Here is a 22,720-nt window from a genome sequence, read left to right on the forward strand (position 1 = left end):
TACATTAGTAGCCATGTGTGATCAGAAGTACCTTTCTTTTGCCAAAGAATGTGTTTTAATGGCTGCATTGTCWAGTATKTATGTGAGGATTCAGCATTTGGTTRGTAAGGTTTGAATTTGGTTTGTGTGTTGTAGGCAGAGTTGGAAAATGTCGATCCCTTATCCCTGGTAGTTCCTCCTAGGTACTTGTCAAAACAGCTCAAAGTTCATCACTGCTCATCATGTCATGCTGTGATGAAAAGGGTGCATTCACTACAGTGTTTGAAGGTGTTATTGGGTASTTACTGACCAAACCACTATTAAAGCTGATCTAACAAATGGCTAAATGAACAGTTTTACTTTTCATTAAAAAGCTAACTAAACCAATAATCAAAGTCCTTCATTGCTGAAAGAAACAAAGCACAGCTTTCAATTCCTGATTAGGACAAGTGATACTTTCAGTAGTTTCAAGTTACCTTTCTTGATAATAATTAATATTGAAAATAACATTGTAAACGTTAGTTTCTCTGGAAGCTGTTTCCATTTTTAAATAATGTAATTTTTGTTGTTTTAAAACTGCAATAGAGTGGATAAAAGCCAATTTATGCTTGATCTGACCTTGTTTTCGGAGGCCTGGTTCGGAGGCCTGGTGTGACGCAAGAGCCAATCATCTGGAGGCATGCAGAGGCCAAATCAAGCTCTGTACCGCATCGACAGACGCCTCTCAAATTTTGTAACAATGAGGAGGGCTCCGTGTTGACATGATTGGTTGACGGTAGGTGGGACGATACGTCCTGTATAAACACAAACTCACTTCCTTGACAATAGCTCTGCTCCGCTAAGCGCAAGAAGTGAGGGGTGCAGATTTTTTTTGTTGTTGCCTGAGTTACGGACACTATATCGGTCCACTAGCACTCTTAAAGTGAACTGACAGCATTTTWTATTAAAARCTGTTCACACCCCCASGAAGAATGACACCTTTTAAAACATTTTCTGACAAGCAAGCACGTAGATATGGTCATTTTCATAAATTCTTAGAATGTTTGAGAATTACGTATAGTAAGGCATTTGTGAAAATTCTACAGCAATATAGAGCGGGAAAGRGGCCYTGCGTTTGTTCAATTAATAGACAGTTCAGTAAATAAAACATGTCTCGTCCAGGAGTCTACGCAGACTGGTCCACCATAGCAAATCAGAGCTACAGTAGGCATTTACGTAAACAAGCTATTTGCCACACAGGCCTGCCATCATTCACTTTGAACTCGACTGTGTTTACAGGCAGTTGCAACAACACAACCTTTAGATTAGAATGCATTCGCCAGAAGCCACAAATACACCTGAATGGATTTCTGAAAATATGTATATACCACGGGAGTCCTCTTAGATTTYGGAYCTTTACAGTCTTACTGATCAAACAACCATGARAGGGTAGTCTCTCGCTCAGTTATGCACATCAACAACAAGATAAGGGACATTAGCTTAACCATCTAGTTGCCCGTCAAAATTGCACTGATAAACGATGGGGAATTGTAGCCTACTCATCCTTCTGCAGCTTGCCTGCCAATGCATTAATTATTGTCCCAACCAAGCTCCCACGCTAACTGTCTAAAGTTGGCTAACCTGCTAACTACTTCGACACAAATGAAAGAACGCCTCACTCTGACCATTTTAATCGCCCRAGTTGAGCTGGTTAGGCTGTTTACATGTTATCTAAAGCGTTCATGACTAACTTACTTTTCTTGCCTATGTTTACTGACACCGGTCATATCTAGCAGGTGTTGTGCGTTCGTAAATTCAGTTATTCTCCGCTCTGACACACTCAGACGAGAGCGCTCTGAAAATCAGTGTAGATGGCCTGAGTGAATTTGCGAATGCAAGAGATGTACTAAATGGATAACAGTTGTTCAAGTTCTTGCTAGCTAACCAAATGACATCTGCATCTCTAGCCATGTACAGCCACCGAAAAACGATATGAGGGGAATAAGTCAGTCACTCACCCACTCCTCCAATGACATGACATCCTCCTAGCAGCTAGCTATCTAGCTAGGCTCCGTGTTTTTAGCTTGGTACATAAGTTGATACACTAGCCTATTAGCCACGGTAATGACTGACCTGTGATCATTGCCCTTTGCTAGTTTGATTGACATTCCCAGCCTTCGTTACATTCGTCCGTTTTTGTCCAAAATATTGAGTCATTGAAACTGAGAGTGCATCCCAAATGGAGGTAGCAAACAATGTACCAGGCCAGCTGTGATTTACAACCTGATAGCAATATTTTGTGGACTATCAAGAAATGTATTGGTGAATTATATTAAATCAGGCAGTCAACTCCATCCATCTATTCTGCCAACAATGCCTAAGTGTACATCATGGAATGTTGAGTAAAATATAACCTATTTTTAAAACCTCTTAAAAAGTTGGTTTTATAGCATAAACTGGGAATTTMATATTTTTTACTGATATTATGGTTGTCTGTTTCATATCTGCAAAGTAGTTTAAYGTTGAACTGACAGCGTTTTAAGGCCCAGTGCACTGCTTTTGTAAGGGAAAAAAAGGGCACTTTTTTTTTTAGTTWTAAAATTGTTTTTATTCATATTTTTCAGGGGGTGCTGAGGCACCCTCAGCACACCTACTTCCCGCGGCTATGGCTACAACTATTTGAAGTGAGCTAGTTGAAATGCAGAGATCACTTAATTAACACATGGTCTGATCAAAACATGGTGCAATTTCAGTTCCAAGGTATGACTCAAACATCTGTTGAAATCGAGTAAAGTAGAGTCAAAACACTAATTTGAATACAACATCTTTTCTAAGGGAACGTGTATTTTTATTACATGTACAATAACGTACACAATTTAACCAAGGTCACACAAGKGACCAGTAGTAATGATAAGAGGTATATCAGTGATTACAGTAGCACGRCACGTTTTAATTAAACCTCTTCTTAGCGCGGAGCTCTTGGCGCTGCGGAACCCCTCTCGGCTCCTAGCTTACCTTCTTTCAGCAAAACAGCAAACACACGACATCCCTACAAAACACGAGGAATGTGGGTCTCACACTGAACTGCACCTCTTGGGACACCCAACCACCTAGGCACACTCAGTCATAGCAATTACAACTCTGCAGCTAGCCCAAAGACAAACAAGAAAGGAAACAAATCTAAAAAGAGAAAATAAATGACATCCCTGATAGAGAAAATTGTTTTTAACTTAAATATATATATATATAATATATTTCTCTCTATATTCTGATCAGTCCCCATTAGAGTCTGTGTCATCATTAATATAGTCTTCTTCTATAGGCYTTTCCCTGTTCTGTGTCCCCCACTCATCCTCGTCATACTCAATACTGTCATTATCCTCCAGTAGTTCATTCTCAGGCTCAGCTCCACCTGCGGCTGCTTCGTCCTCTGCCCCGCCGGGCTCTGCAAACTGGCCCAGATCCTCGCCTGGAGCCACGTAGCCGTTGTTGTTGGAGAAGGGTGCCTTGTCCCGGACCTCCTCCTCAATGTACACCTTCTGGTGGCACATGGGACATGTGTCCTGAATGTAGAGCCACTTACGYAGGCAGAGTGCGTGGAAGTAGTGTTGGCATGGGGTGATGCGCGCAGACGTGGCAAACTCCTGGTAGCATATAGCGCAGACGTCCTCAATGTCGCGCAGCTGGTCMCCCTTCACCTCCGGCAGGGAGTTTATCTTCTTGACGGCCGTACGGCGGTTGATGAAGGTCTTCCAGCCGTTCTTGGCCTGCAGGTAGATGTTGAAGTAGGCGTGGAGGCACATCATGCAGGCGCGGATCTTGCTGCCCGCCTCAAACATCATGGTGTAGGCGCCGTTGCCAAACATGATGACGCCAAAGACAAACTCGATGACGCTGCCCATGGAGCGCACGTAGTAAACGTAGTCGTCCAGCTTCTCCCACAACACGTTGTAGTAGCCATCCACCATAAAGAGGCCGTAGACCGTCAGCGACACCACCACCTTGAGGCAGAGCTCCACGCAGAAGGCAGTGACGGCGAACAGCCAGGTGTTGAGGGCATAGTAGTGCCACAGGGCGTAGCTGAGCACAACAGGCAGCACAAAGAGACAGAGCGACACCAGCAGGACCGGAAAGTGGCGGCGGAAGGAAGAGACGTGCGAGGCACTCAGCGACATGAGKACYGGGTCCGTCATGCCATGGATGAAGTGCAGGATGGCAGTCAGCAGAAGGCACATGTTGCGGCTGAGCCGCACCAGCCGTTCCTCAGGGTCCAGGCCACTGAGGCCCGTTTGCAGGGCCAGGATGAAGAAGAGAACGGGTGCCACGAAGCCCAGCCGCTTGTCCTCCTCCTCAGTGGAGCCGATGAATGCTAGGATGCTGAGGCCCAGGTAGTGCGCGATGGAGGAGATGACGGCGCTCATGCCCAACACTGTCAGCATAGAGTCACAGCCGCTGATGATGAGGTTGCTGAACAGGTCCCAGAAAACATCCCACGTCAGGTAGCTGTGGTCGCCGCTCTCGTGCCGCACCACCTTGACCACGTAGACCAGGATGATGGCCTGCACTGTCATGCGTGTGAGCCAGAAGACACGGAGCACGTCCGGGAAGCGGATCCTCTTCCAGGTGTCCTCCACCAGAAGCTGCAGCCCGTAGATGCGGTACATGTGACGCACCAGCAGGTAGACYTAGCGGCAGGAGTAGTAGAACCACTTGAGCTTAAGGGCCAGGCACACAGCTGTGTTCAGAGCCAGAGCCAGGCCAGAGGCCACCGCTACCAGTTGCCMTACGTCCACGGGAAGCTCGATTATGAGCCCCAACAGCGGAATCATGATATCCAGGACCATAAGAGTAGCAAACACAGACTGAAGGTTTAGCAGCACCACATAGCCCATGCCAAAAAGGAGTTGCACCACGGCCATGCCCAGCCATAGGGTGGGCCCATTTCGTGGTAGGAGTCTGAAGCCCAGCGCTGCTTTGTAYTAGGCGCTGTAGAAGTCTATGTGAGATGTGGCGTGGTAGTTGATAAGAACGGCCGCCACTCCCAGGAGCACAGCGAAGAATAGTGTGTAGACCTTGAATAGGGCCTTCTGTGATAACACCAGGACCACACTGGAGACCGTGATACCTGAAAGAAATTGAAACCATAGTGTCAACATACAAATTGTTTCTGCACTGCATGCAACAACAATGTTTTACCTTCATGCCATCACGAGAAATAAACCCCCTACTGTATAACAAGTATTGATTTATGATAAGGTTTAGAACTACAGTTAGCTGGAGAAGAATCAGTCATTTGGCAGTATCTTACTGTTTAGGCAAACTATTTGAAGAAAATACCGARCCTACCGTTAATCTTCGATGTATCAGTGTGGATAAAAGTCTAATGGAGTACAGTGGCATATCCCATCAATGCATCGGTATGTTTTCCGACCCATATCTCACACCGGCTCCATGGTGTCTTAATTAATGTAACCATGATTGCGTTCCTACCCCAGTGCAGCTCAGTGTAAACAACCACAACGGTAGGGTCGGTATCTTCTGGCAAGGCGAACTAAAAATGTGTCTGAAAAACATTACATAGGTCTAAATGACATGTTTGCAAGGAGAGAGTAGTATGGTACACTACATGATCAAAGGTATGTGGACACCTACTCGAACATCTCATTCCAAAATCATGGGCATTAATATGGAGTTGGTCCCCCTTTAGCTGCTATAACAGACTCCAGTCTTCTGGGAAGGCTTTCCAATAGAAGTTGGAACATTGCTGTGGAGACTTGCTTCCATTCAGCTACAAGAGCATTAGTGAGGTCAGGCATTGATATAGGGCGATTAGGACGGCTCGCAGTCGGCGTTCCAATTCATCCCAAAGGTGTTCGATGGGGTTGAGGTCAGGGCTCTGTGCAGGCCAGTCAAGTTCTTCCACACAGATCTCGACAAACCATTTCTGTATGGACCTCGCTTTGTGCATGAGGGGCATTGTCATGCTGAAACATGAAAGGGCCTTCCCKAAACTTTTGCCACAAGTTTGATAGCACACAATAATTTAGAATGTCATTGTATGCTGTAGCGTTAAGATTTCCCTTCACTGGAACTAAGTGGCCTAGCCTGAACCATGAAAAACTGCCCCAGACTATTATTCCTACTCTACCAAACTTCACAGCTGGCACTATGCGCATTGGGGCAGGTAGCGTTCTCCTGGCATCCGACAAACCCATATTTGTCCATGGGACTGCCAGATTGTGAAGGGTGATTCATTACTCCAGAGAACGCATTTCCACTGCTCCAATGGCGGCGAGCATTACACCACTCCAGTCGACACTTGGCAATGCGGCTGCTCGGCCTAGAAACCCATTTAATGAAGCTCCCAATGTACAGTTATTGTGCTCACGTTGCTTCCAGAGGCAGTTTGGAACTCAGTAGTGAGTGTTGCAACCGAGGATAGACAATTTTTACACTGTACAGCACTTGTGTGGCCTACCACTTCGCAGCTGAGCCATTGTTACTCCTAAACGTTTGCACTTTACAATAACAGAACTTACAGTTGACCAGGCAGCTCTAGCAGGGCAGAAATTCAAAGAACTGACTTGATGGAAAGGTGGCATCCTATGACGGTGCCACGTTTTAAGTCACTGAGCTCTTCAGTAAGGCCATTCTGCCAATGTTAGTCTATTATGGAATGCCGTTTGGGTCTTTGCGTGTCAAAAAAGATACATCAAATAACACTATTTGACGTGTCCAATAAGCTTGTTGACCAATCAGGACCTGGATAAGACTGCGTGTCATAATAATTTAACACTTTCATTAATTTTGTACATAGTTATTACACAGTGGTTACACTATCACTCGTATTTCATATGTCACAACGATTCATCGATATGTATGCTATGATGCTGGTAAAGTTGTCTCGCGCACCTGCCCTTCCCCAAGCTCTGGACAGTGCTCGGTCGTAAAAAGCTAGCTAGCGCGACGATGCAACACAATGTTCTTTCCCAAAAACACAGCAAAACGACAATCTGTTTCAGTAGCTATATAGCTAGCTAGCTAACTAATAGCTAGGTGTCATCTAAAATGACCCTAATTTATAAGACAGTTCTTATTTGATTAATGGTGGTCGGACCCATCTATGTGAAGCTAGCCACCAATAGTGGACTTTGGTTAGCCTTCAGAATAAAAGTATGTCATTGACAGTGATGCAATTGAATACAAATAGATTTATGTCATATTGAATGATCATGCAAACGAGTTGGAATGTATTTTAAAATCAAGACACTTTGTTAATTTGACAAACAAAATCACACGGATGTATTCTACTTTAGAATTGCATTGGGGGCATACTTATATTCACTGGTACAGCATATACCTATGGATTGGTGATCAATGACATGGGATCAGTCTACTTCATGACACCAGAGATCATTAGGCGTCGTAGCTCTTATTGCAGGACTCTGAAACAACTCAATTGAGGCACATTATTGTCAACCTGTATTTAACACTATTCCAGAGGGAAAACAATTGCTGGTTGATGTTTTGAAGTCTGATAACTCTGAGGAGGACTTGGGAAAAATATATTGGGTGTTGAGTAGACTGATACCCCATTTCATTGATCCCCAATCCTTAGGTAAAGCTGTACAGTGCAATATGAATGTCAATACACACAATAGGCTGACTGMGMYYKWMKWMRRKCKCAGTCACAGTCCCGCGATAAGAAATACAACGCTAATATTTGCGTAAACTCTAAACAGTTGTGTTCTGTGGGTGTCACCAAGTAGACRGATACCCCATTTKATTGCTTCACATTCCAACCTTGTTTAACATKATCTAGTCTAAATATGGCATGATTCCACCAATTGTAACCTTCTGCATCACTTTCAAAAGAGGTACTTTTATTTTGAAGGCAAACCGCAAATTCCACTAATGTGCRTAATCTTTATTGTGGCTATCTTCACAACACATAACCCGGCCCGGTCGAGCCTCACTAGCCAGATGAAGCTAGCGGGCTGCTTATTACGTTAACTTTGGGCGGTCGAACAAATAATGCCTTATTACCAAAGCGATATTGTAAACACATTGTTCGTGGCCAGTGTGTGCTTGCAGACTTTTTTAGTACAGTTTGACAGTGCTACTGACAGTAAAATTCAAATTTTCAAATTCAGAACACACAACATAATTCTGTTATTTGACGTGTCAAATTAAAAGCTTATTTAACGCGTCAACTAGTGTTATGACATGRATCTAAAGACCCAAGCGGCGTTCCATAGTCTACGGAGATTGCATGCATGTGTGCTCAATTTTATACACCTGTCAGCAACGGGTATGGCTGAAATAGCTAAATCCACTAATTTGAAGGGGTGTCCACATACTTTTCTATATATAGTGTAACTTGTATACTAGGTAGGTAGGCTGTTTGTCACGCAAACATTGTGTTGGYATTGAGGGCAGTAAGTATGCCTCAAAAAGGCGCATTGAGTTCCGCAAYCTAGTTAGACGTTTGTTTGACATCTAAACATGTTTGTCTGACAGTATTGACAGGCCAAAATGAAGGCCACACCGTCAACTATTTGTCCTTTATGGACACAGCAGGTTTAGCCTATTCTTCACAAGTTTACTAAATACTMGGCCATAAGTAAAATATCTTAAAACACCTGGCTGGCATTCATRTGTCTGATAGACAGGCATATGACCAAAATATTAGTTAACACGTTACTTAGTTGGCTAGCTAACTACTAGGAAGCATACAATTCGTTGGGGTAGAGTTATTAGCTACCTAGCTGGCTAACAACTGCGCAAAACAAGGTCTTCAAGTTGTTATCGCTGGTAAATCGGCTTTGGAAGGAGTGAGTGGACTGTAGTCGAGGCCCTTCGCCATTGACGTGACGCGGCTCATCCACCCTGATGTGTACAATAGTAACTAGCTAGCTATCAAGAGGGTGGTAGTTGCTCGCATGTAGGGGTCCAAAACGAATAATTATCTTACCCATGACTCGGATTAAAATCTTCCCCGCTGTCCCGGCCCATCCTGACCCAGGATCATAGTAAGAGTTAAAAATGGCGTCGATAATAAAGATGCAAGGGACGCGAAGTGCCACATCCAGCACGGTCAAGGCTTGTTGGCCGATCCGGACATTAGCTGATGCCATGGCTTACGATGTAAGTCCTTGGAGGACTCTGTCACTCCGTTTTAGAGTTTAAAAACCCCAACTTCTGGCTTCTTTCGGTTTCAACTTCCCACACGTTATTTAACCGGGTCCGTACAATCCGCCATCTTCACCTGTTGCTATGCAAAGAACGCGGAAGTTGCTACTKTTTTTGAACCCCCTCGGACACAGATAGAACAACGAGACACATATTTCACCGGATGTACACATGTGAAGCATCCGGTTGGCGTTTCCTTTCCTTACCAAATATGGTGGTGAGAAGAAGCSCAGTGGCCGGCTGTGGGAAAAGATGGAGCAAGATGGATTTGGCCGACATGTAGCAAATGTTCTCATATATGAAACATTTGATCTCGATACAGTTTTCTGTTTTCAAAACTATAATATGTTAAGAACAGAGTGGACTAAGTGTTGTAGATTTTACCCTTTGCCAAAGTTTCTTAAAGTTGCGTTTTTTAGAAGGGGTGCAAAGGGCGAATTGAGTTATTGCACACGCGAACGTCACAGAGTAGGCGTTCCCTAACYGAAATATGCAAATAAGTKATAKAASGCGGCAAWAGGCTTTCGCTAGCTCGTGCTTGGCTCTGCCCACATCATTGCTTGTTCTTCCACACTAGGATTAATTTCTCCCAATTGAAACGACAGGCSGTGGCCTATCTTGAGTTKGTTATAWAAAATCTTTGCCTCYGACGTGAAAAGGTGTGGCCTGTGACGTTGTCGACGTGCTGTATGGCACTTTCAAGACAACAGGGAACTCGGGGAYAAAGGAGGTCAAATCATAACGTCAGTGATATTCAGGTCTGAAGTGGGTTAACTGAACAAGGCAGTTAACCCACTGTTCCTTGGCCGTCATTGTAAATAAGAATTTGTTATTAACTTACTTGCCTAGTTWAAAAAAATMMAACCACAAGTTGGAGATTTCCGAGTTCCCAGATGTTTTGAATGAGATATTACAGCTGTTGAATATCTGGCTTTCAGCAGCTTTCAGTAAATCACTAATAACATTTTAATGTATGTTTTTGCAATCGATGATGGTTCACTTCCAACTCTRCCTGTAACATAATTAAATACATGYGGGGGTTCTTGCTCAATCTAAACARACACAGATCAGTCAAATGACACCTAGCATGTTGATTCATATAGGGGCCGATTTAGACTTAGYAAATGTACGCCTTTCCTACGCACCTCTCAGTATTTGGTATTCAGACTACCTTATCCAGTCACATAATGTGCTTTGCAGGTSTGGCTACCTRGCGTGCTCTGATCAATTTCATTCAACTACTGAAAACCCTCCCACTTGCTGGCCAACAGATTTTCTCGTGGAGTTTTCATTCAATAGGGGTTTCATCACATTTATCTTAAACCATCCCTTTAWATACATTGTACCTTTTAGTAAAAATATTGTCGACAGGCTCACTAGAATATTTTGAGAGAACTGGGTTCATATTAGGGATCAATGAAAGAAAGCCATCCATRTATATGCATGTTCGTCTCTGTTTCATCAGATTTAAAAATACTCATCTTGTAGATTATTTAGGTTTAGGAAAGTATTTATGAATCATAAAAAACAGGTTTGGAGGGCCTGTTGCGAAAATAAAGAAAACAGTGGTTTGATTCATTCTAAAAATGGCCACATTCAGTTCTTCAACCCATGGTTATGTTTGAAGGTTAGTGTACATAGAATTACAATAGAGAGAATAGTGTACAATAGTAGGCTATACCCTTGTCTATTGCCTGCACCAACCATGGAACTGTGTGATTGATAACACAGCCAAGTATTGCGCCATTTACATTTACATTTAAGTCATTTAGCAGACGCTCTTATCCAGAGCGACTTATGTGTCGGGTTGAAACTGTTACAGCTTGGTCTTCACTCCYTAGCGATTTAATTAGCCTATGTCTTTTTTTATATTATCAACTGTTACTAATGATCCTCAGCAACAACCACACAGCCATGACAGCGTTTACAGAGGAAGCAAATTAAGGTAAATGAAACAATGTAATTAAATGTAATGATAGTGTAAACTTTACCAACAGAAGGGAACTAACAGTAAATTGGCAGTTGAATATGTGTGGTTATTAGGCCTACTGATGGTCAATACTGATAGCGGCTAATATTTAACATATAAGAAATAGTAAACAGAGAAAGTCGGGGTAGCCTATACTGTAAMTAAGACATTCGAGAGTGSCCATCCSTGCAAGTTAAAASYCCGTACAATTTKAATTCTGCATAATGGCACAGCATTTCATAAACTTTACTGTGGGAAAGTTGATATGCGTCAGTTTGCTGCCATGTGACTGTTTCACATTCGTGTCCAGRGATTATAAGGTCAAATAGATCTTAAACAAGTGTAATTTATATTTACAATTCACTTACCCAAACGGATTACTAATTTCTTATCAAGTTGTAAATTACAGTGCATGGAGAATGATGTTATTTCTCTTGGAAAAAGTAAAGTATTCTGAACAAAAATGTAAATGCAACAATTTCAACGATTTTACTGAATTACAGTTCATACTGTAGGAATTACTGTAAGGAAATCACTCACCTGAAATAAATAAATTAGACCCTTATCTATTGATTTCACATGACTGGGCAGGGGCACAACCASAGGTGGGCCTGGGAGGATATAGACCCACCCATTTGGGAGCCAGTCCACCCACTGGGGAGCCAAACCCAGCAAATCCGAATGAATTTTTCCCCACAAAAGGGCTTTATTACACAGAGAAATACTCCTCTGTTTCATCAGCTGTCCAAGTGGCTGGTCTCAGACTATCGTGCAGGTTAATAAGCCGGATGTGGAGGTTCTGGGCTGGCGTCGTTACACGTGGTCTATGATTGTGAGGCCGGTTGGATGTACTGCCAAATTCTCTAAAACAACATTGGAGGCGGTTTATGGTAGAGAAATTAACATTACATTCTCTGGCAACAGCTCTAGTGGACATTCCTGCAGWAAGCATGCCAATTGCATGCTCCCTCAAAACTTAAGACATCTGTGGCATTGTGTTGTGTGACAAAACTGCACATTTTAGAGTGTCCTTTTATTATCCCCAGCACAAGGTACACCTGTGTAATGATCACGGTGTTTAATCATATGCCATATCTGTCAGGTGGATGGATTATCTGGGAAAAGGTGAAATGCTCACTAACAGGGATGTCAACAAATTTGTGCACAACATTTGAGAGGAATATGTTTTTTGTGCTAATTGAACATTTCTGGGAACTTTTATTTCAAATCATGAAACATGGGACCAACACTTTACATGTTGTGTTTATATTTTTGTTCAGTATAGATGCTTTTTCCACTTAGAACCGGTAGGTTCACTAGACCTTATTCATGGTTTCCTCGCGTATAAAGGTGGTGGAATTATTAGGGAATTAAGTCAAGGTTAGAATATGCCGTATCTGTAGACACACCTCCGCCACACCTTAATTTATTCGATCTCCACCCCAAACGACTAGCGGGTGAATAGCATGSTATTCTCAGAATARGCATAGAGAGAAAAGTGCATAAAAAGGGAATTACATTTKATTTACAACCGCTTAACCCTGGTCGTAATTCCCCCCATACTGATTTGAGGGATGACTTAAATTCCTCATGGAAAAGTGTATTTAATTATGAGTATCATATTTTTGGTTTGACTCCAATTGAAAGAACTTTCTTATGCCATGCTAACTTKATTCTCCATACAAAGTTTGCGATAAAGCATTTTCTAGGACTTCACTGATTGACACCAGCAAGTGCTATTATGAGCAGTTGGAACCTGTTGGAAGATGGTGTAAAAAAACTACTTTTGAAGAGTAGCATGAAATGCTCTTCCCTAGMGGAAAAGGGCATTTTCAAATGAGGTCAAGGAAAATGTATTTCAGGAAATGTAATCAGCTTCCAGTAAAGAACACTTTAATAGTGTTGTTGTAAATGGTGTTTGCCCTTRCCACAGAATCCTCATTCCTTGCAGCAGCCATGACCTCAAGCACTTGTCTGGAACAGAAAGGTAAAGAAGGGATTGATATCACAAAAATCAGATATCATCCTGAACAACAACCATACATTCAGTTATCACAGGGTTAATCAAATCAATGCAGCTGGTAATGCTCAGATTAGCATGAATGAATGAATAAATCTAGTTTCAGTCATCACTATAACATACTGTATGCCYGGGTTCCCCACTTTTATTTGMCCCCCAAACTTTTCTGAACAWAAAAAATAGCTATTTKATTTAACATAAGACTGTACAAACACCAGGAAATCAGCTCCAAGTGATTTTAATTTAGAAAATCTGTTACCAATTATTCCCACGCATAATAGAGACATGATCGTATACAAATGTACGTTTTGTGCTTCTTGCCGTCGATTTGACAACTTAATTTTAATTATGTTCCGGCCCCCGTCCATCAAATTGGCCCGCGGCTGAAGTTGATGATCCCTGCTCTAGAGCATTATCAGATATCTTTCCCATTTTTTGTGCGCAACGTAAGTGTAAAACGTAWTGCCAAATCGCAGACATCCAATGTCCCACAATCCTCCTCGCCGCCGAAACTGACAGCAAAGACAGTTTKAAATTATAGTGACAGGGGACATAAAATGGCCACTGCTTACCTTACTCACAATCAAAAAGTCTTGAGGCACCTTGAATCATGGTGTATTTTTTAGGTACGCCAATGTTGTTGTCGTTGGGATGATGTTCAAAGCTCGTATCGACTGCATGGAACCAACTAGAACCTAACTACAATAGCTTGCTAGGTAGGTCACCCTCTGTTTTCCCGTGGGATTAARGTTACACTCGCTGACATGCTATCCAGCTGCTGGACAAACAAAATTAGCTAGCTAGTTAACTATCTGTTCAAATTGGTGCTCTGTAACGTTACGCTGATAGTGTGTTTAACGTTAGTATACACAACTGACTGAGTGTAGTAGCCTGTTATTGTTGACACTAACCGAGGTACTACCCCTACTTATTTGGTTTACAGAGATAAATACCGCTTTTACGCGTGCATGTGAAGGGCACGCTTCGAGAAGGAAATGGTCAAAGCCACTATGATGCAGGAGAGGAGGAAATCTGGTCTAACCAACAACTGCAGCCTTACCTCTTCCCTGACTCTCCAGGAGGAACTTCCTATGAAAGATATGAAATGTACAAGGTAGCTAACTAAATTAGGATGTCCATTGTGCGTTGCGGATACATACAACTGATTCTCAAATATACCCCCAGCATGTTATTGCACCTCGTGAAAGTGACAGGCACGTTTTAATTTTCGTCAAACAACTCTATATTGAAGGAGTGCCTTTTGATTTGACGGCCTGCACATGCGCAGTTCGGTGCGAGAGACCGTTAGACCCGAGGATGTGTTTCTGTGCATGAGTTTGCTTGCCAACGTCCCCATGACATTGCCTACCAGCGTGAACTTGGATTTCTGTTGGAGAAGTAGTGTCTTTGTGATCTTCATACGGTAAGATCTTTGCTCATACTTTTTTTTTTTAAGTAAGATCTTCACAAGTGCCTAGTATAGTACCATACTATGATTTCTGCCGAAGGTCTGGACCTTATGGCACAGGAGGTAGTGTGCTTGCTCTAATTACTGGGCTGCTGATTTAATCCTCTTTGCTGTTGACCCTCAAATGCTACAATAGTGAAGCCATGCATTGTCTGTTTCTGATTTCTTGTATTGTTTTTGCAGGTCCCTGAATGGTGTCTAGATCACTGGCATTCCTCAGAGACGGCCATGTATTCTACTTTGCCAAGAGGGAGCAGTGYAAGAACCTGCGAGAACAGAGCTGGGACAGAGAGGTAGGTCAGGCTACAGTCCTTTTTCCACAAATGGAATTCTGTCCATTCTCATATGTTCTTGTGAAAGTAAAAATTTCTGTGCTAAACAAAGCATCAAAGTTAAAGAATGCATGGTTTGATGTTCACAATTTTTTAAAACATTTACATTTTAGTCATTTAGCAGAAGCTCTTATACAGCGTGACTTAGTGCATTCATATATCTTTGTATTTGCTGACAAGCACACTCACCAATAACCTACATCCTCCAAAAAGGGCCTGAGTGGGAAGTCTGGGAACGTTTGATTTTATGCAATGTTCTTTCAAGGCATAATCAGGCTCTTGGCATATTTTCTTTTGAAGTTCTTCAATTACTTTCTTCCTGTTGGATTAGAAATATGACAGATTAACAATGTTCATATTAATTAAATAACCCAATGAATCAATTGAGTATACTCACGTCAGACTGCCTTATTAATCAATCTACATGAATTGTTGAAATTTGCACTGTTGGTGGTGTCATCTCGATTCAGGTCCAGGAGCTGCAGGGAGTGACCCCTGCCATTGGGCCCAAGTCGGAGGCCCTACCCCCAGCCCGCAAGGACGGCGACCTGCCCCCTCTGTGGTGGCAGTACGTCACCCTCCCCAGGGAGCGCCCCGTCTAAGAGCCCCCGGATGACACTACCTGGTGATAACGCCATAACAGCACATGGCAGCTCACCACAGTACCTTCTACCACACAACAGCATGCAGATTCACCTCCTTGTGAATTACTGTCCCTCTGTAAAGATATTGATATAATGGAGTAGTTTTGGAAGAGGTTGCAGTATGCTTTGTCAGAAGGTATTCCACCCTGCCTGAATTGACAGTAATTATTTAGTTGTAAAAGCAGGTGYCTTTCAAATGTACTGTAGCTGTTATTTTCCTGTACAAGGACATCTGTTTAAATAAATGAGTATAATTATTGAGAAATGCTTGATGTCTCTTGATATGCATTATTAGTATCTTGAGCAAGTGATACCGATTTTATGATCTCCATTCATTGTCAGGAAATCGTACTACAACAAATAAGACATTTAGAAAGCAGAAAATCAAAAACACTTTTAGAACCTTTTTCAACAGACTTACATTCTGCTACATCTTTATTTTTAGCTGAAACAACTGTTACATAGAAAATAGGAGACAGAATTCAGGAACTGAACAATTATCTTAGAACGCCAGTGGTACAGAAAGAGGTCAACTCTGTCCAAACATGTCTCTAGGTCATCAACAGACTTGCAAGGCTAGAGTACTAAAGTGTATGTCAATCTATCCCAATCTGCGTCCCAATGCTCCTTCCTTTCATTGCCTCTTTTCCCTCTTGTCAATGAACTTCAAGATGAACAGTTTACTTCATATTACTTTTAACTGTCATATATAAGTAGGCTAAGACCTCTTGCATCTGGCCATGAAGGAAATGAAACTGTTGCAGACCATTGGGACAAAACCTTGTATTTACAAGGAGTGAGTCTTTTACCATGACCAAAAACAAACTTATTACTTCTAACCATTTAGCATACATAAGATTTGGCAATGTATCGCTACATCAACGGGGGAACTACAGTATATTACAGCTAAGTTTTACATGGACTATCAGACCATTGTATAGAATAATTGAGTCAGGAGCTATACAGGATTTTTAGCGTCATGTGCATATTGTTGCATCGGCCACACTTTAGTTTCCCCTGTTACCTATCTTTAGTTTCCCATCTTTAGTTTCCCCTGTCTTGAATGGAAAAAATAATCAGGCTTCAGTCATTATGCAGAAAGTCCAACTGCTCTTAAATGGGGGAAATGTGTTGGGATAAATAGGTTCAGTATAAAAACGAGCTTTGACACTTAAGAGTAAAAAATTTAAAATAACATGCATTACTCTATTTAGTTTAATGGGTTGTCTTGAAATTATGTTTGACAGTACCCCTGAGCTACAACTTACACACCACTAACTAAAGTATGGCGTTCGTGAAAAATAGTGGAAAAAAGAACGTTTTGGATGTCTATACATATTAGGCATTGTCATCTTGTGAAATACTTTAGGTAGTCGCTATAGTGAATTCTGACTTCATTCAGCTGATGGTGCTGAACACAAGCTAACACAAACTTGACTTTGTAACCTTTCCAACTCTTTTTTTTAAACATTTACTAATACTATTAGTTTATTGTGTTTGAATGAGTTGTAGTTACCAGTGATCACCACTAGAATAGCTTTCACAGAGTACTAGTATTTTCACAGCAGGACGAGCACTTTTAACGTTTTCCATTTACATTTGCGTATGAATCCTCTGTATGACGTTTAGCACAGCATCACTTATATTGAAATAAATGATCAATCTCAGCGTAATGGGAACTTTCTTCTGTAATAATAGAGAAAAACATGAAATTAAATAAGACTTCTYTTCTATAGCCACCAATCAATGAGTGCTTCCACTGACACCTGAGTTGCATTCAAGGTAGAAACCTGTGCAACATATTACTATTGACAAATGATGTCACACCCGTTGACAACCACTGAGTAGATTGTTAAGGATTGCAGGTCCTTGTGTCCTTTGTTGACTAAGAAGCTTCCTATTGACAGTGGGATGTATTTAAACATTTTTGTTCTCATTCTTTTGGAGTCTAATTTATTGGGGTGCAATTAATTGCGGTAGAACATGCAAATGTATACATTTTTCATTGGTAAAAGAAAACAGAAAATATTTGATATATTACAGAAAAGTAAAATACCGCTTTCCATTGTGGTTATTTTCTTATGTACTCCTTTTCTGCACACAATCTTACCTTGTATGTATTTCTATACCTTCTATGTGTTTTCACAGAAATGATTCATCCTATTCAGTAAAATAAAGTCATTTAAGTTAATTCAGCTCGAAGCCTTTTGGCACCTTTCATGACAATGTACGGGCAAAAGGAGAAAGTACGAAGAGGAGCATCGAACYCAAAARATACAAACGCATCAAAATATAAATATGTACATACAAATAAAAGATTTGATATTTTTCGTCATTTGAAAATAGTCAAAGCAGTTGTCAGTCCGTTCCCTCCTTTCGTGCATATTTTCACGCATCTAGACTCCCACCCTTTTCTTAAACCTATAGGGTGAAGACACTGAGTTACTGTATGTAGGTGATTGAATCTGCTCCATTGAGGGGAAGCCCGACCTCGCACTCTCACACTATTCGCGGCGCCGACCGGTCGTTGGACATCGTCTTCTTCAGTTTGACCCCTCGCCGTATGGCCAAGAGCACATCTTCCCCCTCACCGCAGCCAGGCTCCTCCTCCTGAACCTCTGGCAGGGCCTCACGGTCCCACTCTGACAGCCTACTACCAGGCTGAGGTGGGGGAGTGGGTGGATCGGAGGAGGCCTGAGCATCCCAGGGTGCCTTGGGAGACACCAAGCCGTTGTCCCCCGCTGAAGAGAGTGGGCTCAGCGGTCCCGCTCCCTCGCTCTCTCCTCTGAAGAACAACCTGGGGTGCTCGGGAACAGTGGGCGTCTTGACAGGGATCATGGGGGTCTTGATGGGGATGGGGCCCAGACCCAGGCCTCCGGAGGACCGCCGCAGGTTGGGCTTGGAGGAGGGCGTGCGGCGGATGGTGGCCACCCCGGGGGTGACAATACTGCCGGGGGAGGGGGCTGTGGGGGGGATGCCCGCTGTGGAGGCCGGCCGCTTGGCCTGGAACATGCGGCGGTAGGACTGGCTGATGTCACTGTTGCGGGGGATGGTGGAGGACTTGTTGAAGTCGGGCTGGTCCGTCTCTTGGTCGCCACCCACGGAGAAGTAGTCGTAGTCGGACACTGGTGGGACGAGATGATATGTGGATGAGGATCATTGTCACTTACACTTTTAACATGCAGTACACTTCAAATGCAAATTTTTCATCCGTATAGACGCTGATAACAAAATGCTATTAGACAGAGGTTCAGATCCTGAAGTCAAAACATGACTATTACCTACTATTGCTCACTATAATTCAAAGTGAGTGGATCCCTATCAAATATCCCATACATTGACTTTATACCCTTATATATTAAGAACTGATGTTGATTACCCCTAACATGAGGTGGGAGACACACACATACACACTACAGTACCTTGTGAGGGTATGGTGTCCTCAGAGCAGCAGGGTGTGGTGTTCTGGGTGCTGTAGCCACTGGAGCACTGCAGGGAGTCCCTGCTGGAGTGCTGGATATCCAGCTGCAACCCGCGGGCCAGAGCCAGGGCCAGCTCCTCATGGGCCTCCGCCTCCTCCTGCTGACACACATACATTAAGACATATAGCTTATACATACCTATGCAATATGGGCCCTATTCAGACTTGCGATAAGTTGCCTTAGAGGACAATTCCGCCACTTTTCAACCTCATGTTCATAATTTCCAAAACCATACCACTGTCTACATGTCTGAAAACAGCGTGTTTCTATGATCTGTGGTTAAAAAGATAAGATGAAAGGTACTAAAAAAGTGCTTCTCTATGATTTTCTAGCCAGAGGGACAGTGTTTTTTGATCCTACGTCACCGCAAATCTCATAGTGTCAAATGTTCTAACTTTTAATGATGTCATCGGGTAGAACTTTTTAACTTCAAACTTAGAAATATGCCATTTTCACATATGTAGACAATGGTATTTTGCAGGAGATAACATAGACTTAATTAAGTAAAAAAAAAAAAAAAAAATGTACAGTAAGTCCATGTTTTATTGACTTAAGTCCATGTTAAATCTACTTATCTTATGTCAGAATTCAACCCTATATAAATTCACATAACAGCAAGCATACAGCAATATACAGTGCATTCGGAAAGTATTCAGAGCCCTTGACTTATCCACATTTTGTTACGTTACAGCCTTATTAGAGCATGTCAGAGCAAAAACCGAGACAGGATTGTGTCGAGGCACAGATCTGGGGAAGGGTATCAAAAAATGTCTGCAGCAATGAAGGTCCCCAAGAACACAGTGYCCTCCATCATTCTTAAATGGAAGAAGTTTGTAACCACCAAGACTCTTCCTAGAGCTGGCCGCCCAGCCAAACTGAGCAATCGGGGGAAAGGGCCTTGGTCAGGGAGGTGACCAAGAACCCGATGGTCTCTCTGACAGAGCTCCAGAGTTCCTCTGTGGAGCTGGGAGAACCTTCCAGAAGGACAACCATCTCTCTGCAGCACTCCAAATCAGGTCTTCATGGTAGAGTGGCCAGAGAGAAGCCACATGACAGCCCGCTTGGAGTTTGCCAAAAGACACCTAAAATACTCTCAGACCATGAGAAACAAGATTCTCTGGTCTGATGAAACCAAGATTGAACTCTTTGGCCCGAATGCCAAGCGTCATCTCTGAAGGAAACCTGGCACCATCCCTACGGTGAAGCATGGTGTTGGCAGCATCATGCTGTGGGGATGTTTTACAGCGGCAGGGACTGGGAGACTAGTCAGGATTGAGGGGAAAATGAACTGAGCAAAGTACAGAGAAATCCTTGATGAAAACATGCTCCAGAACGCTAAAGACCTCAGACTGGGGGCGAAGGTTCACCTTCCAACAGGACAATGACACTAAGCACACAGCCAAMACGATGCAGGTGTGGCTTCGGGACAAGTCTCTGAATGTCCTTGAGTGGCCCAACCAGAGCCTGGACTTGAACCCGATCAAACATCTCCGGAGAGACCTGAAAATAGCTGCGCAGCGACTCTTCCCATCCAACCTGACAGAGCTTGAGAAGATTTGTAGAMWAGAATGGGAGCAACTCCCCAAATACAGGTGTGCCAAGCTTGTAGCTTCATACCTAAGAAGACTCAAGGCTGTAATCGCTGCCAAATGTGCTTCAACAAAGTACTGAGTAAAGGGTCTGAATACTTATGCAAATGTGATATATCTGTGTTTTATTTTTAATACATTTGCAAAAATGTCTAAAAACCTGTTTTTGCTTTGTCATTATGGAGTATTGTGTGTAGATTGATGAGGGGGAAAAACTATATAATCCATTTTAGAATAAGGCTGTAACACAACAAAATGTGGAAAAAGTCAAGGGGTCTGAAAACTTTCTGAATGCACTGTATATACTAAAAGCATATTTCACACCATACAGACAACTGCATTTAACAGTACAATAGACCTGGGTTAAATTCTATGTGAATACTATGTAAATATATTTTTTTAACTTAAGCTGTGCTTGATTGAGTTTTTCCTATAGTATACAGTAAATAAAATAAATATTTGACATGTATGGAGCCCAGGTCTGTCGTACAATATAAACACATACATCGCATTCTAATGAAACATGGTCATATYTACTGTACATCTCTACATTTGGGGTATTGGTATTAGTATCCACACGTTTCTGAAATTATGGGTGTAGCTATGTCTTTGTATATTTTACCTTGGCTGTTATGACTGCATTGGTTCCCTTGGCTCTCTGGGGCTCGTCCCCTGGTGTGGTGGCCTGGGGGCTGCTGGGATTTGGAGTCTCCCTCTTCTCCTTGGTCCTCCTCAGGGTGTTCACCATGGGCTGGTCGTAGGGCCCTGGCTTGGCCCAGTCCTGCACAACACAGAAAGACAAAGCTCTTTAGCAAAGCCCACAAAGAATAGCTCTGCTCTGTTGTGTTCATTAAGCAGGAAACTGAAGAAAAAGGACAAACTGATTGTATAGCATTCATGCCTTTATGAATGACATATGACTTTATGCTGTATGACTGACTCCACATATAAATACTAGCATAAWGTAACCAGAGTGTTTGCAATCTCCCTGTGATTTGAAAAGTGTATCAGTGTTTGATCACCCACAGGGGAGACTGGAAGAGGAGAAAAAGAAGGAGGAAGAGGAGGAGGCGGTTGATGACAGAATGGACGCACCTTCCAGGTGGGGACCTTGGAGGAGGGGATCATGCCCGGCCCCAGGGCGCAATAGGGGGGGTAGTCCACCAGGAGGGCAGAACTTGGTCTCGACCATGCCCACACGGGGGAGGTGGGAGAGTAGGAGGGCGAGGCGAGGGGGGTGGAAGGGGAGGATGGAGGGAGGTCGGGGTAGACCTCCTGCATGCCCCCGCCTGACAGATAGAGGGCAGTGGAGGGCCCGTGATGTTGATGATCGTGCCCGTTTGACAGCTGAATGTGAGTGGAMGACAAAGTGACACAACAATGAGAAATGATAATTCAAAAGGGCGGCTGCTGGGAATGAAACAATAAGGTGAAAATAATGCACACGACTGAAATCAGATGGAATCTAATTATAATATCAAATCATGGTAGCAGACACCTGTGTCATGTTCAGTAGGCACATTTTGAACCAAAGTGAAACGGAGAAGGTAGGCTACTACCTGAACTTAAGAATGCTCCCGTATTTAAGGCCGACTGAACATGACCCTGTTGTCTATGTGACAGGAATGAGGGAGGTTTGATCAACCAGCAAAACAGTGTACTTAATAATACTGCTCATGTTTAGAGGAGTATGTACGTATCTGAGTGTCTAAGCGTGTGTGTGTTCACCTGTTCCACCCTAGTGCTGGAGCAGGTCTCCTTAGAGGAGGCAGGTGAGGAGGAGGAGGAGGAGGAGCAGCTGCCCTCACTGACAGGCTGGCAAGTCTCGGAGACGGCCGAGGATGAAGAGCCAGAGGTCTACAGCAAAGCCGTGCAGCAGGACAGAGAGGGACACACACACACACACACACACAAATATATAAAGAAGCAGTTCAAAACAGAGCAGCCACGAAGAGACGGTAAAAAAGACAAGATGCACAGACGGAAGGACAGAGAAAAAAAGAACATTAGAAAAACGTTATGGATTTGCAACCTCGATAAGAAGGAAAACACATACTGTATCATAT

General features: G+C 42.9%; 2 protein-coding genes and 1 pseudogene across 8 annotated transcripts in view; 1 reads left to right on the forward strand and 2 right to left on the reverse strand.

The window, feature by feature from the left end:
• Window positions 1-2,629: 2,629 nt before the first annotated feature.
• LOC111955168 (E3 ubiquitin-protein ligase RNF139-like) lies at window positions 2,630-9,281 on the reverse strand (annotated as a pseudogene).
• A 3,804-nt stretch (window positions 9,282-13,085) lies between these two features.
• LOC111954840 (NADH dehydrogenase [ubiquinone] 1 beta subcomplex subunit 9-like) lies at window positions 13,086-15,850 on the forward strand. Of its 5 annotated transcripts, XM_070436120.1 has the most exons (5): window positions 13,767-13,855; window positions 14,083-14,253; window positions 14,392-14,562; window positions 14,791-14,900; window positions 15,410-15,850. In XM_070436120.1, exons 4-5 carry the CDS (start codon window positions 14,799-14,801, stop codon window positions 15,539-15,541), a joined length of 234 nt encoding a protein of 77 aa, XP_070292221.1. In that variant the 5' UTR covers window positions 13,767-13,855; window positions 14,083-14,253; window positions 14,392-14,562; window positions 14,791-14,798; the 3' UTR covers window positions 15,542-15,850. The 5 variants fall into 5 exon arrangements, with proteins under 5 accessions (XP_070292223.1, XP_070292221.1, XP_070292220.1 ...); XM_070436119.1 differs by having other exon boundaries at window positions 14,083-14,562; XM_070436122.1 differs by lacking the exons at window positions 13,767-13,855; window positions 14,083-14,253; window positions 14,392-14,562 and adding an exon at window positions 13,086-13,106.
• A 135-nt stretch (window positions 15,851-15,985) lies between these two features.
• LOC111955193 (protein MTSS 1-like) overlaps window positions 15,986-22,720 on the reverse strand; it is a 54,345-nt gene continuing 47,610 nt past the window's right edge. The window contains exons 11-15 of one of the 3 annotated variants that reach the window (XM_023975332.2): window positions 22,383-22,511; window positions 21,750-22,001; window positions 21,277-21,435; window positions 19,006-19,162; window positions 15,986-18,708 (exon numbers count right to left, since the gene is read on the reverse strand). In XM_023975332.2, coding sequence (XP_023831100.1) covers window positions 18,083-18,708; window positions 19,006-19,162; window positions 21,277-21,435; window positions 21,750-22,001; window positions 22,383-22,511 — 1,323 coding nt within the window. In that variant the 3' untranslated portion in view covers window positions 15,986-18,082. The remainder of the gene's footprint in view (window positions 18,709-19,005; window positions 19,163-21,276; window positions 21,436-21,749; window positions 22,002-22,382; window positions 22,512-22,720) is intronic. The other 2 variants (XM_070436057.1, XM_023975336.2) reach the window with 2 other exon arrangements.

Source organism: Salvelinus sp. IW2-2015, linkage group LG30, assembly GCF_002910315.2.
Source record: "Salvelinus sp. IW2-2015 linkage group LG30, ASM291031v2, whole genome shotgun sequence".
Classification (NCBI taxonomy): domain Eukaryota; kingdom Metazoa; phylum Chordata; class Actinopteri; order Salmoniformes; family Salmonidae; genus Salvelinus; species Salvelinus sp. IW2-2015.